The sequence below is a fragment of the Scyliorhinus canicula genome, chromosome 2 (genome assembly GCF_902713615.1).
Source record: "Scyliorhinus canicula chromosome 2, sScyCan1.1, whole genome shotgun sequence".
In the NCBI taxonomy this organism is placed as follows: domain Eukaryota; kingdom Metazoa; phylum Chordata; class Chondrichthyes; order Carcharhiniformes; family Scyliorhinidae; genus Scyliorhinus; species Scyliorhinus canicula.
The window spans coordinates 279,125,881-279,144,093 of NC_052147.1; the positions used below are offsets into that span (position 1 = coordinate 279,125,881).

At 47.9% G+C, this 18,213-nt stretch overlaps 1 protein-coding gene across 1 annotated transcript in view; it reads right to left on the reverse strand.

Annotated features, from left to right (window-relative positions):
* The window catches only part of LOC119962175 (indian hedgehog protein-like), a 92,929-nt gene extending 77,935 nt beyond the window's left edge, over positions 1 to 14,994 (reverse strand). The window contains exon 1 of the mRNA XM_038790124.1: positions 14,686 to 14,994. Coding sequence (XP_038646052.1) covers positions 14,686 to 14,994 — 309 coding nt within the window. The remainder of the gene's footprint in view (positions 1 to 14,685) is intronic.
* Between the last annotated feature and the right edge of the window lie 3,219 nt (positions 14,995 to 18,213).

An 18,213-nucleotide genomic window follows, 5' to 3' on the forward strand; every position in this document is an offset into this window, starting at 1 on the left:
GGGCTAAATCGCTGGCTTTTAAAGCAGACCAAGGCAGGCCAGCAGCACGGTTCAATTCCCGTACCAGCCTCCCTGAACAGGCGCCAGAATGTGGCGACTAGGGGCTTTGCACAGTAACTTCATTGAAGCCTACTCGTGACAATAAGCGATTTTCATTTCGTTTCACCCCCTCCCTCCGTGCGTGGGTTGGGAATGGATTTAACTGTGATGCCCCACTGAGTAGAAGTGCCACCCAATTCAGTCCCCACTGGCCACCACTAAGAAAGGAGTGGATCATCATACAAGGCGGGAATTGCAATCAGAGAAGCAATGTTAAGACAGAGTAAAACTCATCTCTCAAAGCAAGGAGAGCATCACTTTGCACACAACCGGGCTTAGTGAGTGGAAACACTGGGTGATGGATCCCACCTCACAAGACCAACACCCTAAAGTTTGGAGATCATAGAATTCACTGGAGAATCTCGTTGGAGGTTTCTGGAGTCTGATAGGATAAAAGAGCCCAAATTAACTCACACACTCAATCCATTCATCTGAATCACACTTCTAAGTTCGCTAACTTCCCGTGGCCAATTTCCTCCCAATGATATAACCAATTTACAACGACTTTAGGCCGCTTATCGAGGGTGTTATGAGTTTGCCAGACCAAACAATAACTACTTCCAAAGCTCTGCTATATAAATAGGAATTGCACAATACGGTTCAAACAGAAACATTATTACTTCTATTAATCTAACAATTCAAATAAAGCAAGTGAAATGAAAAACAGCCTTGTCAGCTAAAAACACAAAACATGGGTTTGGTTCTGCACTGCGTTTCTATTGAAAACTTTATTATCGATCATGGCAATTTTCTAATGAAGCGCGAGGACAAATGATCGGTGTTCACTGGTTAAATTAGGGAACTGCCTAACTCCTAAAGAATATCGATTGTTTGTATGAAATAAGGCATCCCGTACCAGCCTCCCCGAACAGGCGCCGGAATGTGGCGACTAGGGGCTTTTCACAGTAACTTCATTTGAAGCCTACTTGTGACAATAAGCGATTTTCATTTCATTTTCATTCATGCTCTTTCCAAAGCTGGAGTGTTGCAATCATAGAAATTGCAGGGGAGGGGGTTATTAGAACACCCTGAACTCCCTCCCTGACAATGCCCGGTGAAGCAAAAAACAATTGTAACAAAAATCAGCAGGAAAAGAAGAAAGTTCGAGATAATACTTCTCGCAACTTTGTTTTTTTTCAAAGTCGTGAATAAGGGGGTAGATTTTCTGTACTGCTGTCATGCAGTACGTCACCCGCAGTGATATGAGAGCAATGTTTCTCTGTATATCATCCCTTCCATTTCAAAAGCTCAAGGTCCACACACAAATCATAGAACATTGTAGCACAGAAGACCATTTGGCCCATTGCGTCTATACCAGCCTCTAACATAACTTTTTAATATATTTTTATAAATTTAGAGGACCCAATTATTTATTTATTCTTCCCAATTAAGGGGCAATTTAGCATGGCCAATCCACCTAACTTGCATATCTTTTGGGTTATGGGGGTGAAACCCACGCAGACGCGGGGAGAATATGCAAACTCCACACGGACAGTGACCCAGGGCCGGGATTCAAACTGGGTCCTCAGCGCTGCAGTCCCAGTGCTAACCACTGCGCCACATGCTGCCCCTACCTCGAACATACCTTGATAGACACTGATTCCACATGTGTTTACTTGAAAGTTATCGCTTCCATGTACACCCTCATTAAATGGCACATGGAACCACTGAGTTTTTTACTCACAATAGGAGGCCATTTGGTCCATTGTGTCCCTGCTAGCTCTTTTCTGGAGCACTTCAGTTCCTCTTGCTCTCTCTCTCTCTCTCTCTATAGCCCTGCATCAATCCAAAATTATTTCACCTGTCCCACGGTCACCCTCTGTTTCATTCTCTGCTTCAGCTATTTCTCCGGGTTTCCCTTAAAGATGCAATGGTTTGAGTCTCAAACATATCCCGGTGCCAAAGCGTTCATTCCTTGCACTAAAAACACCAGGCGTGTAGGAATGATTTTCCTAACTGCTTTCCTCACTCTTGCAGTGGTGATTTTAACCTAATGACCTTGGTCAGCCACTCCCCAACAGGAGGAGATAGATTTTCCTTCTTCGAACCATCAAACCCTTTCAGAAGGTTAGAAACCTCGGTTAACTCTCCTCATGGATGCCTGCTCCAGTGTGAACTGATCCAGGATGTCATTCTGCTTCAGACTGTGCTGTAACAGGGGTGCAGCAACAAGCATCAAGCACTTAACCTGTGGCCTAACCATTTCCTTGCTCACATTTAGCACCAAGCCTGTTCTTTTGCCTGTCGCAGACCGATGTAACACTTTTGCCTCTGAGTCAGATGTTTCGGGGTTGAAGGCCCGTTCCCAAGACTGACGCACAAAATCTGGGCTCGTGCCCGAGTGCCGGACTGAAGGTGTGCTGCACTGTTGAAGGTACCATTGTCCGCTCTGGGTAAAAGGATAGCAGGGAGATCTATCTGGCGTCCTAGCTGATATCTATCCCTCTCGTACCTGATTTTTCTTTCTCCCCCACTTTTAGCTGAGACGTGTAGGTCCAGCACAGACCCGGGAACCGACAACTGGGATGCCGAGCTCTATATACTCTTTATTTATTAGTGTCACAAGTAGACATACATTAACACTGCAATGAAGTTACTGTGAAAAGCCCCTAGATGCCACATTCCGGCGCCTGTTTGGGTACACTGAGGGAGAATTCAGTGTGTCAAAATCACCTAACAGCACGTCCTTCGGGACCTGTGGGAGGTAACCTGAGCACCCGGAGGAAACCCACGCAGACACTGGGAGAACGTGCAGACTCCGCACAGACAGCGACTCAAGCTGGGAATCAAACCTGGGACCCTGAAACAACAGTGTTAACCACTGTGTTACCGTGCTGCCCATAGCTTAGCTCCGTGCAATTTATGTATAAACTCAACCATTGAAGTGCTGTATAGACTTTTGTCCTCCTTATCCTTAGGAAGGATATATTTGCCATAGAGGGAGAGCAGCGAAGGTTCACCGGACAGATTCCTGGCATGGCGGCTTGGGCCTACGAGGAGCGGTTGAGGAGACTGGGCCTGTGTACTCTAGAGTTTCGAAGAATGAGAGGTAATCGCAATGAAGCCTGCAGAATTCTGACAGTACACGACAAGGTAGAGGGGGATAGGATGTTTCCCTTGGCCGATGAGTGTAGAACCAGGGGACGCAGTCTCTGGATAAGAGGCAGGCTATTTAAGACTGAGTTCAGGAGGAATCTCTTCACTCAGAGGCTGGTGAATCTTTGGAACTCTACCCCAGAGGCCTGTGGAAGCTCAGTTACTGAGCATGTTCAAGACAGAAATTGATAGATTTCTGGATATGAATGACTTCAAGGAATATGGGGATAATAAGCCACAATTGAATGGTGGACTGAAAGGCATAATCCCTGTTGCTATGTTCCTAAGTCTTATGTTCATTGACGAGTGTGAGCTCAACGTAAGGCTTTCCACCTCTCAATCACCATGAGTTGCATTACAATTTCCAAATATCAAACCAGCAAAGGTTATGTCAGATCTGCCGAGGTCTCAAAAAGCCACAAAGAGGCAACGTCAGCCATGGCTCAGTGGAGTGCGCTCTCATCTCCAACAGAAGTTTGTGCATCCAGGTCCCGCTCCAGAGGCTTGAGCACAAAACTTGAGTTGATACTCGAGCTGCAGCTGATTTCCGATGATATGTTCCTCTCCTGCCCCTCTTTAAAGACCCCTTGTCAGTAATTCAAAGGTGACGGGCAGCACGGTGGCGCAGTGGGTTAGCATTGCTGCCTCACGGCGACAAGGTCCCAGGTTCGATCCCGGCTCTGGGTCACTGTCCGTGTGGAGTTTGCACATTCTCCCCGTGTTTGCGTGGGTTTCACCCCCACAACCCGAAGATGTGCAGGTTAGGTGGATTGACCACGCTAAATTGCTCCTTAATTGGAAAAAATGAATTGGGTACATGAAATTTATTTCAAAAAAAGTAATTCAAAGGTGAACAAAGGGTGGCACGGTAGCACAGGGGTTAGCACTGTTGCTTCACAGCGCCAGGGTCCCAGGTTCGATTCCCGGCTTAGGTCGCTGTCTGTGCGGAGTCTTCACGTTCTCCCCGTGTCTGCGTGGGTTTCCTCCGGGTGCTCCGGTTTCCTCCCACAAGCCCCGAAAGACGTGCTTGTTGGGTGAATTGGACATTCTGAATTCTCCCTCTGTGTACCCGAACAGGCGCCGGAGTGTGGCGACTGGCGGATTTTCACAGTAACCTCATTGCAGTGTTAATGTAAGCCAACTTGTGACACTATTAAAGGTTATTATTAAGAGTTCCCCCCCACCCCCAACCCTCCCCCACCCCCGTGCCCTAACCAATATGATAATATCACGTTGCTATTTGTCGGGTCTTGCTGTCTGCACATTGGTTGCCACAGCTGCGACAATGCTTCAGATGTACTTTTCTTTGGGATGTTGTGAAAGGTGCGATACAGATACAAGTGCTTTGTCTCTTTGAAATCTTTACATCTTCATTGCTAAAGAGAAGTGAAAGGAGAATCAATCGGCTGATGCTATGCGAGAGCGACATTCCTTAATGTTTTCAGCTGATGACGGAGGGGAGGGGGGGGGGGGGGGCGGTGTGGCAGGAGGAGGACTAGCGTTGTAAAAATAAACAAACATTCTAGAGTCATAATCAAGTTTTAAAACAAACCAATGATTTGCACCAGGCTGAGGTCCTGGCATAGACGCTCCATCATGTTTACTGCCATTTGCACTGCCTCAGAAATCCCAGTCTGCAAATTACACTGTATAATATTCCTGGCAGATCCACCCTCAGCCGTCTAGGCCCCAAACCTGGGAATTCTGTCCTTAAATCTTTCTGCTTTAACACCCCCCCCTCCTTAAATCCTACCTCCTTGACCGGGCTTCCATCCACCTGCGCTAACCTCTCTTTATGTGGCTCGGTTTCAGGTTTTGCCTGATAACCCTTGTGTGAAGTGCTTTGGGAGCCTTCTTTACTGCAAGTTGCTCTGTAGCTACTGTTGCCATTACACAGGCTTTCTGAATTATCTGAAGGCTACACTGTTTGTGTCTCAACCAGCGGCAGTGTAGATATTAGCTGCTGGATTTTCTACGTTGCAACTCGCATCGAATTCCACTGTCCACTAATTCCATGGAGCTGTTAACTCATTAAAGTTAAACCAGATCACCTCTGCTCTGCGCCATAGCCCTCTCGCAACCGCCAAAAATGCTTCACAGCCAATGAAAAGAGTAGTTTCTGTTGTAATGCAGGAAACTGTATCAACCAATTTGAGCACAGCAAGATTCCACAAACAGCAACACGGTTAACGATGCTGGCAGAGGGATTGATATTGGCCCAGGGCAGAATACAAGGGAGAACGGACCCCCTTGCTCTTCTTCCAATGGTAGCACAGGATCTTTTACGCTCGCCCGAGTGGTCCGAGTGGCCCCGGGCTAACATTTCTATATGTGCCATAGAGAGCATCCTATCCGGCTGCATCTCAGCCTGGTATGGCAACTGCGCGGCCCAAGATCGCAAGAAACTGCAGAGTGGTCAACTCAGCCCAACCCATCACACAAGCTTGCCAACCCTCACATTGATTCTGTCTACACCTCCTGCTGCCTCAGGAAGGCAGACAGCATTATCAGACACCCCTCCCACCCAGGCTTTACCTTCTTCCAGACCCTTCCATCAGGCAGAAGGTACAGAAGTCTGAAGACCCGCACGTCCAGACGTAGGAACAGATTCTTCCCCACAGCTACGAGAACAAAGAACAAAGACCAAAGAAAAGTACATCACAGGAACAGGCCCTTCGGCCCTCCAAACCTGCGCTGACCATGCTGCCCGTCTAAACTAAAATCTTCTACACTTACGGGGTCCGTATCCCTCTATTCCCATCCTACTCATGTATTTGTCAAGACGCTCCTTAAACGTCACTATCGTCCCTGCGTCCACCACCTCCTCTGGCAGCGAGTTCCAGGCACCCACTACCCTCTGTGTAAAAAACTTACCTCGTACATCTCCTCTAAACCTTGCCCCTTGCACCTTAAACCTATGCCCCCTAGTAATTGACCCCACTACCCCGGGAAAAAGACTCTGACTATCCACTCTGTCTCTATCAGGTCGCCCCTCAACCTCCTTCGTTCCACTGAGAACAAACCAACTTTATTCAACCGCTCCTCATAGCTAATGCCCTCCATACCAGGCAGCATCCTGGTAAATCTCTTCTGCACCCTCTCTAAAGCCTCCACATCCTTCTGGTAGTGTGGCGACCAGAATTGAACACTATATAGACTCCTCATCGACTCTCCCTTGGACTGCTCTGTTCCCTGGAAGAACGCTACTCAGACGCCCTAAGCTGCTCTTGTTCGACTCTTGTTCCGCACTGTAACCAATCACTATTTGTCGATGTACCATTTGTCAATGTTCTCTGTTGATTATTCTTTTGTCTACTATGTACGTACTGTGTACGTTCCCTCGGCCGCAGAAAAATACTTTTCACTGTACTTCGGTACACGTGACAATAAATATCAATCAATCAATCAATTCTGCACAAAAGATGGCATCTCCAACAGTGCAGCATTCCCACAATACGGCTGTGGGTGCATCAGCCTCAACTTTGGTTATCAAGTCTGTGAAGTGGAAATTCAAACTCAGGGACAAGTCTGACTGAATGATAACTGACACAAAGCAGATACAGAAATCGGAGAGAAAAACATTAGATATTGGTATGATAATGTTGCTGATACAAAGAACGAACAAAGAACAAAGAACAAAGAAAGGTACAGCACAGGAACAGGCCCTTCGGCCCTCCAAGCCGTGCCGACCATGCTGCCCGTCTAAACTAAAACCTTCCGCACTTCCCGGGTCCGTATCTCTCTATTCCCATCCCATTCATGTATTTGTCAAGATGCCCCTTAAACGTCACTATCGTCCCTGCTTCCACCGGCAGCGAGTTCCAGGCACCCACTACCCTCTGTGTAAAAAACCTGCCTCGTACATCTCCTCTAAACCTTGCCCCTCGCATCTTAAACCTATGCTCCCTAGTAATTGACTCCTCTAACCCTGGGGAAAAGCCTCTGACCATCCACTCTGTCTATGCTCCTCATAATTTTGTAGACCTCTATCAGGTCGCCCCTCAACCTTCGTCGTTCCAGTGAGAACAAACCGAGTTTATTCAACCGCTCCTCATAGCTAATGCCCTCCATGCCAGACAACATCCTGGTAAATTTCTTCTGCACCATCTCTAAAGCCTCCACATCCTTCTGGTAGTGTGGTGACCAGAATTGAACACTATACTCCAAGTGTGGCCTAACTAAGGTTCTATACAGCTGCAACACGATACCTCAGTTTGCAATACTGTTCAGAGGGACTTGAGTGGGAATCATGAGTCAGAAGGAATTAGGCATTCCTTCTAGTAGATGATAGAGTGATAGAATTAGGGGGGGGGGGGCAGGTATTTCACCTAATAATATCCCTCTGTTAACACAATGTTAACTCAGACTCGTATGTATAAGCCACCCAAAACGTCTTGCAAGAGATTTAAGCAGCAACCATTGGATTATAAATGGGGTCCCAGGTTTGATTCCCGGCTTGGGCACTGTCTGTGCGGAGTCTGCACGTTCTCCCGGTGTCTGCGTGGGTTTCCTCCGGGTGCTCCGGTTTCCTCACACAGTCCAATCAAAGATGTGCAGGTTAGGTAGATTGGCCATGACAAATTGCCCTTAATGTCCAAAAAGGTTAGTTGGGGTTACTGGGTTATCGGGATAGGTAAGGCGCTCTTTCCAAGGGCCGGTGCTGACTTGATGGGCCGAATGGCTTACTTCTGCACTGTAAATTCTATGATTCCCAGCTTGGGTCACTGTCTGTGCGGAGTCTGCACGATCTCCCCGTGTCTGCGTGGGTTTCCTCCGGGGCTTCGGTTTCCCCCCAAAAGTTTTTAAAATTTGTTCATGAAATGCTGGGCCAGCATTTATTTCCCATCGCTTATGTCAACCACATAAAAATAATCACTGATTGTCACAAGTAGGCTTCAATGAAGTTACTGCCCCCAGTCGCCACATTCCAGCACCTGTTCGGGGAGGCCGGTACGGGAATTGAACCCGCGCTGCTGGCCTTGTTCTGCATTAGCCCACTGTTCTAAACCACATTGCAGTGGGTCTGGAGTCACATGTAGGCCAGACCAGGTAAGGGTGGCAGATTGCCCTCCCTGAAGGGCATTAGTCAACCATCAGCATTGATTTCATGGTCATCATTAGACTTTTTAATTCCAGATTTTTATTGAATTCAAGTTTCACCATCTGCAGTGGTGGGATTCGAACCCAGGTCCCCATTCTGAATTCTCTCTCTGTGTACCCGAAGAGGTGCCGGAATGTGGCGACTGGGGGATTTTCCAGTAACGTCATTGCAGTATTAACGTAAGCCTACTTGTAACACAAATAAAGATTATTATTGCAAGGGCAGCAGCTGCATGGGAACACCCCACCTACAAGCCACACCAATCCTGCCTTGAAACTATGCCACCTTCCGTTTATCGTCAATGAGTCAAAATCCTGGAATTCCCTCTCTCAGAGCACTAAGGGTGCAAAAACTGCAGCAGTTCAAGGAGACTGCTCACCACCACCTTCTCAAGGGCAACCTGGGCTAGAAACATAGAAAATAGAATAGGAGGCCATTCGGCCCCTCGAGCCTGCTCCATCATTCATCATGATCATGATGATCATCCAACTCGATAACCTAATCCTGATTTCCCAATATCATTGCAGCTCCTTTGCCCCAGGTGCTTTATCTAACAGCTTCTTGGTGGGCAATAAATGTTAGTCTAGCCAGCGATACCACATTCTGGGGAGAATATTTTTTAAACTTGTGAATGTCCTTTGGATTGTTCAGGGTGAACTTGGGGATATGGTATTTTATTACTTCTGGTATTAAATACAGAATGTAATTGACAATTAGGACTGGTATTCTGACATGTAACTGAAATCTTGAACTCAGCAATATCCTTGCATGAAATATGAGCCAATAATGATTTTCTGTGAAGGACAATCTTATGCCATGCAGACAATGTGTCAAATCTTTATACATATGGAACATGTACTCACTCACAACCAAACTCAACACTAACATACAGAACCTAACTCAACACTAACAGAAACAACCAAACTCAACACTAACACACAATCAAACTCAACACTAACACACACCAAAACTCAACACTAACACACACATACACTCACACACACACTCAAACTCAGCACTAACACACACATGCACTCACACACACACACACAAGCTCAACATTAACACGCACAGACATTCACACTCACACAACCAGACTCAACACTAACACACACATACTCACACACACCCCCAAGCTCAACACTAACACACCCATGCACTCACACACACCCAAACCCAACACTAACACCCACATACATTCACACTCACAATCAAACTCAACACTAACATGCACATGCCCTCACACACAACCAAACTTAACACTAACCACGCATATGTGCACTCTCAAACACATCCAAACTCAACACTAACACACACCCAAACTCAACACCAGCACACACCCAAACTCAACACTAACCACACCCAAACTCAACACTATCACAGACCCAAACTCAACACCAACACACACCCAAACTCAACACTAACCACACCCAAACTCAACAATAGCCACACCAAAACTCAACACCAACACACACCCAAACTCAACACTAACCACACCGAAACTCAACACTAACCACACCCAAACTCAACACTAACACACCCAAACTCAAAACCAACACACACCCAAACTCAACACTAACTACAACCAAACTCAACACTAAACACACCCAAACTCAACACTAACCACACCCAAACTCAACACTAACACACCCAAACTCAAACCAACACACACCCAAACTCAACACTAACACCCAAACTCAACACAAACACAGACCCAAACTCAACACTAACACACACCCAAACTCAACACTAACACACACCCAAACTCAACACTAACCACACACCCAAACTCATCACTATCACACACACAAACCCAACACTAACACACACCCGAACTCAACACTAACACACACCCAAACGCAACACTAACTCACACCCAAACTCAACACTTACATACATACCCAAACTCAACACTAACACACACACAAACTCAACACTAACACACATCCAAACACAACACTAACACCCACCCAAACTCAACACTAACAAACTCATACTTTTAACACACAACCAAACTCAACATTAACCACACACCCATACTCAACATTAAACACACACACAAACTCAACACTAACACACACCCAAACTCAACACTAACACACACCCAAATGCAACACTAACACACACCCAAACTCAACACTAACACACAATCAAACTGAAAAGTAACACACATAAACTCACATTCACACAACCAAACTCAACACTGACACACAGACCCAAACTCAACACTAACCACACACCCAAACTCAACACTTATATACATACCCAAACTCAATACTAACACACACAACACACTCACACACAACCAAATTCCACATTAACAGACACCCAAACTCAACACTAACACACATTCAAACTCAACACTAACTGACACCCAAACTCAACACTTACATACATACCCAAACTCAACACTAACACACACCCAAGCTCAACACTAACACACACACAAACACAACACTAACACCCACCCAAACCCAACACTAACAAGCACATACTCTTAACACACAACCAAACTCAACATTAACCACACCCATACTGAACATTAAGCACACACACAAACTCAACACTAACACACCCAAACTCAACTAACACACACATAAACCCAACACTAACACACACCCAAACTCAACACTAACACACACCCAAACGCAACACTAACACACACCCAAACTCAACACTAACACACAACCAAACTCAAAAGTAACACACATAAACTCACACTCACACAACCAAACTCAACAGGAACCCACAGACCCAAACTCAACACTAACCATACATCCAAACTCAACACTTATATACATACCCAAACTCAATACTAACACACACAACACACTCACACACAACCAAATTCAACATTAACAGACACCCAAACTCAACACTAACACACACCCAAACTCAACACTTACATACATACCCAAACTCAACACTAACACACACCCAAACTCAACACTAACACACACCCAAACTCAACACTAACACACACACAAACGCAACACTAACACACACCCAAAATTCAACATTAACCACACCAACACATGCCCAAACTCAACACTAACACTTATCGAAACACAACACACACACAAACTCAATACTAACACACAACCAAACTTAACACTAGCACACACACACACAAACTCAACACTAACTCACACCCAAACTCTAACACTTACATACATACCCAAACTCAACACTAACACACACACAAACTCAACACTAACACACACCCAAACACAACAATAACACCCACCCAAACTCAACACTAACAAAGACATACTCTTAACACACAACCAAACTCAACATTAACCACACACCCATACTGAACATTAAACACACACACACAAACTCAACACTAACACACACCCAAACTCAACTAACGCACACATAAACCCAACACTAACACACACCCAAAAGCAACACTAACCCACACCCAAACTCAACACTAACACACAACCAAACTCAAAAGTAACACACATAAACTCACACTCACACAACCAAACTCAACACTAACACACAGACCCAAACTCAACACTAACCACACACCCAAACTCAACACTTATATACATACCCAAACTCAATGCTAACACACACAACACACTCACACACAACCAAATTCAACATTAACAGACACCCAAACTCAACACTAACACACATTCAAACTCAACACTAACTCACACCCAAACTCAACACTAACACACATTCAAACTCAACACTAACTCTCACCCAAACTCAACACTTACATACATACCCAAACTCAACACTAACACACACCCAAACACAACACTAACACCCACCCAAACTCAACACTAACAAGCACATACTCTTAACACACAACCAAACTCAACATTAACCACACCCATACTGAACATTAAACACACACCCAAACTCAACACTAACACACACCCAAACTCAACTAATGCACACATAAACCCAACACTAACACACACCCAATCGCAACACTAACACACACCCAAACTCAACACTAACACACACCCAAACTCAACACTCACACAACCAAACTCAACAGCACTTATATACATACCCAAACTCAATACTAACACACACAACACACTCACACACAACCAAATTCAACATTAACAGACACTCAAACTCAACACTAACACACATTCAAACTCAACATTAACCACACACCCAAACTCAACACTAACACCCAACCAAACTCAACACTAACACACACCCAAACTCAACACTAACACACACCCAAACTCAACACTAACACCCAACCAAACTCAACACTAACACACACCCAAACTCAACACTAACACACACCCAAACACAACACCAACACACCCAAACTCAACACTAACACACACCCAAACTCAACACTAACACACAACCAAACTCAACACTAACACACACCCATACCCAACACTAACACACTCAAACTCAACATAACACACACCCAAACTCAACACTAACACACACTCAACACTAACGCACATGCACTCTTACTCACACACACCCAAACTCTACACTAACACACACATGCGCTTACACACCCAAATCCAACATTAACACACACATACACTCACACAACAACCACAATACTAACAGGCACACAGCACATGCCTGAACACGCATGCACAAATATTTGCACAAACACACACTGCCCAGACTCATTTGCACAAACATAGGTATTGATTATCGAGCTGGTCTGTCCACATTTAAAAACAAAAACCACCCCGAAGCTTAGTTTGATGTGCTGCCGCTTTAAGCAGTGATGCTGGGGTAAAGAAGGGGGACCTCGGTCCCGTCGCCTCTACCTTGACCTGCACACTAAATTTAACCACTCAACCCTGAACTCCGGCCTGGTTGACTGTACAAAGGTTATTGTCAATTTATCACAGTGAGGAGTGGAAATAGACCGTGCCCTTAAAAACAGCAGAGACCCACCGTTTCCGCTTCACTCCAGGGAAAATAAAATAAAGACAGCGCGTTCTTGTTTTGGAATAACCCAATGGAGGCTTAAACAAATTTCCTGTTATATAAATAATATTTTTTCTTGAAAAAATACACACGGCTGTGGAGTGGAAATATTGAATAATTGGGATCATTTTTTTTTCTGGGTTAGGCGCCGCTGAGAGAGTAACTGCAGGAATAGAGATAAATGAATTAGATGTGTCTCCCTCACTCTCTTCTGCTCAGAGCGATGGCACAGGGAGACAAGGTGCCCGCTAAGGTTCAGTTTAGTTCAGGGAGATAGCAGAGAGCAAAGGGCAACATGCGCTGTTTGCCAGGGAACTGGGCAAACAGAGGGATGCAAACGAGTGACCCCCCCCAGGGGAACTCTTCACACGTTGGAAATAACAAAACAAGCCACTCATTTAATTTCTCTCCAAAGCGCCTGTCCTCCTCCCCCTTCCCCCAGAAGGTGAAACCCGCTCCCACACCAATCACCACAATACTACACACTCCAGCAACGTGATACATTCACATGGGGGAGAAGGATAGAGAAGGTTAAGGATGATAGTGTTAGAGATAGGGGGAGGGGGGGGGGGGGGGGGAGTATGGATTGGATGGCCCGAATGGTCTGCCTCTCGGCTGGATTCCGTGCGAAAAGAGACAGGAAAAATGCACCGTCTTTTTTTTAAATTGTTACTTTATCAAGAGTTACAAGAGCAGAGGTCAGAGTGTGGGCCGGGCAAACCCCTCACCCAGCTCATCGCCTGCTCCAAAAACCAATTCAAATCCCATCTCATTCATGCTCCCCACCAGAGAGACACAAATCCCATCTCACCCATGCTCCCCACCAGAGAGACACAAATCCCATCTCACCCATGCTCCCCACCAGAGAGACACAAATTCATCTAATTCATGCTCCCCACCAGAGAGACACAAATTCAGCTCATTCATGCTCCCACTGCTCTCCCACCCAGAGAGACACAAATCCCATCTCACCCATGCTCCCCACCAGAGAGACACAAATTCATCTAATTCATGCTCCCCACCAGAGAGACACAAATTCAGCTCATTCATGCTCCCCACCAGAGAGACACTCCAGATGCAGGCATTACACCTGACACCACCCTCATCCTCTCCAAAAGCAGATTGCCCACGGGGACAGAGGACAAACTTAGGGGCAAATAAAAGTGGAAAAAAAAAACCCTCGCTCCCTCCATCAATCCATCTCTACCAAATTCTCAATTGATCCGCCTCCGGGCCAAAACAAAAAAAGAGTTGAAGGACGTCTGGGATCTTATGAAAGTGAGAATCCATTAAAAGAAAGAAAAAAAACTTTCAAAAGAGAATTTGCAGGAAGATTGTGGGGAAGGGTGGAGGGCTAGTACAGGGGAGACGGGCCGAAGGGTTGATGCTGGGACTGAGGGAGGGGAGGAGGGGAGGGGGGTGGGGGGGGTCTCTCTTGTCCTTACCTGGGTCATGAGGCGGTCTGCTCCGGATTTCTCCTCATCCTTGAAGATGATGTCTGGGTTGTAGTTGGGAATGAGATCCTTGAAGCGGGACGCGTTCCTGTTGATTTTGCTGTCGGACTTGCCGCTCGCCCCCAGGGTCTTCTCGGCCACGTTGGGGATGAACTGCTTGTAGGAGAGCGGAGTGAGCTTGCGGTTCTGTCTCCTCCTGCTGCCGTAGCCTCTGCCTGGCCCGCAGCCCATTGCCCCGGGGCTGAGCAGCAGGTAGCAGCCGCTGGCCATCACCCACACAGCGCCCCAGCAAAGCCTCATAGTGCCCCCCACCCCACCCCAAAATACACACACACCACAGCGGGGACCCCTCTCTCCCCTCTCACCCCCCTCACACCACAGGCAGGACTGAGAGACACTGGCACCCACCCCACCCTCCCTCCCTCTGATCCAGGGAGGGGGGGGGGGGGGTAATGTGTCACCACCCCCCCACCCCCTGCACCCCCCCACCCCTCAGATCCAGGGGAACGCGATCATCCAGGGTGTGGACAGAGCACTGTGTCCCCGGGAACGGAGCAGGGCAGCAAGCCCAACTCTTCCCCCCCCCCTCCCCTCCCCTCCCTCCCTCCCTCCCTCCAGCCCCGGGATCACAGCCACCCAGTCCCGTCCCACCGCTTCATGGACTGGCCGAAATCCCGCAGGGAGCTGGGGAGAGGGTGGGAGGGACGGATGAGCCCGGTGGGAAAGAGGTGAGAGGGTGGGAGAGTGGAGTGCTGTGTGTGTGAGACAGAGAGAGAGAGAGAGAGGTGAGAGAGAGCTCTGTGTGTGTGACAGAGAGAGAGAGAGAGTTGGGGTTGAGCTGTGTGTGTGTGTGACAGAGAGAGAGAGAGAGAGGTGGGAGAGAGCTGTGTGTGTGTGTGACAGAGAGAGAGAGAGGTGGGAGAGAGCTCTGTGTGAGTGACAGAGAGAGAGAGGTGGGAGAGCTCTGTGTGTGTGACAGAGAGAGAGGTGGGAGAGAGCTGTGTGTGTGACAGAGAGAGAGAGAGGTGGGAGAGAGTTCTGTGTGTGTGACAGAGAGAGAGGTGGGAGAGAGCTCTGTGTGTGTGACACAGAGAGAGAGAGAGAGAGAGAGGTGGGAGAGAGCTGTGTGTGTGTGACAGAGAGAGAGAGAGAGGTGGGAGAGAGCTCTGTGTGTGTGACAGAGAGAGAGATAGAGGTGGGAGAGAGCTCTGTGTGTGTGACAGAGAGAGAGAGAGAGAGGTGGGAGAGAGCTGTGTGTGTGTGTGACAGAGAGAGAGAGAGAGGTGGGAGAGAGCTGTGTGTGTGTGACAGAGAGAGAGAGAGAGAGGTGGGAGAGAGCTCTGTGTGTGTGACAGAGAGAGAGGTGGGAGAGAGCTGTGTGTGTGTGACACACAGAGAGAGAGAGAGAGGTGGGAGAGAGCTCTGTGTCTGTGTGTGACAGAGAGAGAGGTGGGAGAGAGCTGTGTGTGTGACAGAGAGAGAGAGAGGTGGGAGAGAGCTCTGTGTGTGTGACAGAGAGAGAGGTGGGAGGGAGCTGTGTGTGTGTGACACACACAGAGAGAGAGAGAGGTGGGAGAGAGCTCTGTGTCTGTGTGTGACAGAGAGAGAGGTGGGAGAGAGCTGTGTGTGTGACAGAGAGAGAGAGAGGTGGGAGAGAGCTCTGTGTGTGTGACAGAGAGAGAGAGAGAGAGGTGGGAGAGCTCTGTGTGTGTGACAGAGAGAGAGGTGGGAGAGAGCCCTGTGTGTGTGTGACAGAGAGAGAGAGAGAGAGAGAGAGAGGTGGGAGAGCTGTGTGTGTGACAGGGAGAGAGGTGGGAGAGAGCTCTGTGTGTGTGTGTGACAGAGAGAGAGAGCTCTGTGTGTGTGACAGAGAGAGAGAGGTGGGTGAGAGCTCTGTGTGTGTGACAGAGAGAGAGAGAGAGAGGTGGGAGAGAGCTCTGTGTGTGTGACAGAGAGAGAGAGAGAGGTGGGTGAGAGCTCTGTGTGTGTGACAGAGAGAGAGAGAGAGGTGGGTGAGAGCTCTGTGTGTGTGACAGAGAGAGAGAGACAGTTGGGAGAGAGCTCTGTGTGTGTGACAGAGAGAGAGAGAGAGGTGGGGTTGAGCTCTGTGTGTGTGAGACAGAGAGAGAGAGGTGGGAGAGAGCTCTGTGTGTGTGACAGAGAGAGATAGAGTTGGGAGAGAGCTCTGTGTGTGTGTGTGACAGAGAGAGAGGTGGGAGAGCTCTGTGTGTGACAGAGAGAGAGGTGGGAGAGAGCTGTGTGTGTGACAGAGAGAGAGAGACAGTTGGGAGAGAGCTCTGTGTGTGTGTGACAGAGAGAGAGGTGGGAGAGAGCTGTGTGTGTGACAGAGAGAGAGAGACAGTTGGGAGAGAGCTCTGTGTGTGTGACAGAGAGAGAGAGAGAGAGGTGGGGTTGAGCTCTGTGTGTGTGAGACAGAGAGAGAGAGGTGGGAGAGAGCTCTGTGTGTGTGACAGAGAGAGAGAGTGAGGTGGGAGAGAGCTCTGTGTGTGTGACAGAGAGAGATAGAGTTGGGAGAGAGCTCTGTGTGTGTGTGACAGAGAGAGAGAGAGGGGTGGGAGAGAGCTCTGTGTGTGTGTTACAGAGAGAGAGAGAGTGAGGTGGGAGAGAGCTCTGTGTGTGTATGACAGAGAGAGAGAGAGAGGTGGGAGAGAGCTCTGTGTGTGTGACAGAGAGAGAGAGAGAGAGATGGGAGAGAGCTCTGTGCGTGTGACAGAGAGAGAGAGAGAGGTGGGAGAGAGCTCTGTGTGTGTCTGTGACAGAGAGAGAGAGTGAGGTGGGAGAGAGCTCTGTGTGTGACAGAGAGAGAGGTGGGAGAGAGCTCTGTGTGTGTGACAGAGAGAGAGAGAGAGAGGTGGGAGAGAGCTGTGTGTGTGACAGAGAGAGAGAGAGAGGTGGGTGAGAATTCTGTGTCTGTGACAGAGAGAGAGAGAGAGAGAAGGGAGAGAGCTCTGTGTGTGTGACAGAGAGAGAGAGAGAGGTGGGAGAGAGCTCTGTCTGTGTCTGTGACAGAGAGAGAGAGGTGGGAGAGAGCTCTGTGTCTGTGACAGAGAGAGAGAGAGAGAGAGGTGGGAGAGAGCTCTGTGTGTGACAGAGAGAGAGAGAGAGAGGTGAGAGAGAGCTCTGTGTGTGACACAGAGTGATAGAGTTGCGGGAGAGCTCTGTGTGTGTGACAGAGAGAGAGAGAGAGAGAGGTGTGAGAGAGCTCTGTGTGTGTGTGACAGAGAGAGAGGTGGGAGAGAGCTCTGTGTGTGTGTGACAGAGAGAGAGGTGGGAGAGAGCTCTGTGTGTGTGACAGAGAGAGAGAGAGAGGTGGGAGAGAGCTCTGTGTGTGTGACAGAGAGAGAGAGAGAGGTGTGAGAGAGCTCTGTGTCTGTGACAGAGAGAGAGAGAGAGAGCGAGAGAGGTGGGAGAGAGCTGTGTGTGTGACAGAGAGAGAGAGAGAGAGGTGGGAGAGAGCTCTGTGTCTGTGACAGAGAGAGAGAGAGAGAGGTGGGAGAG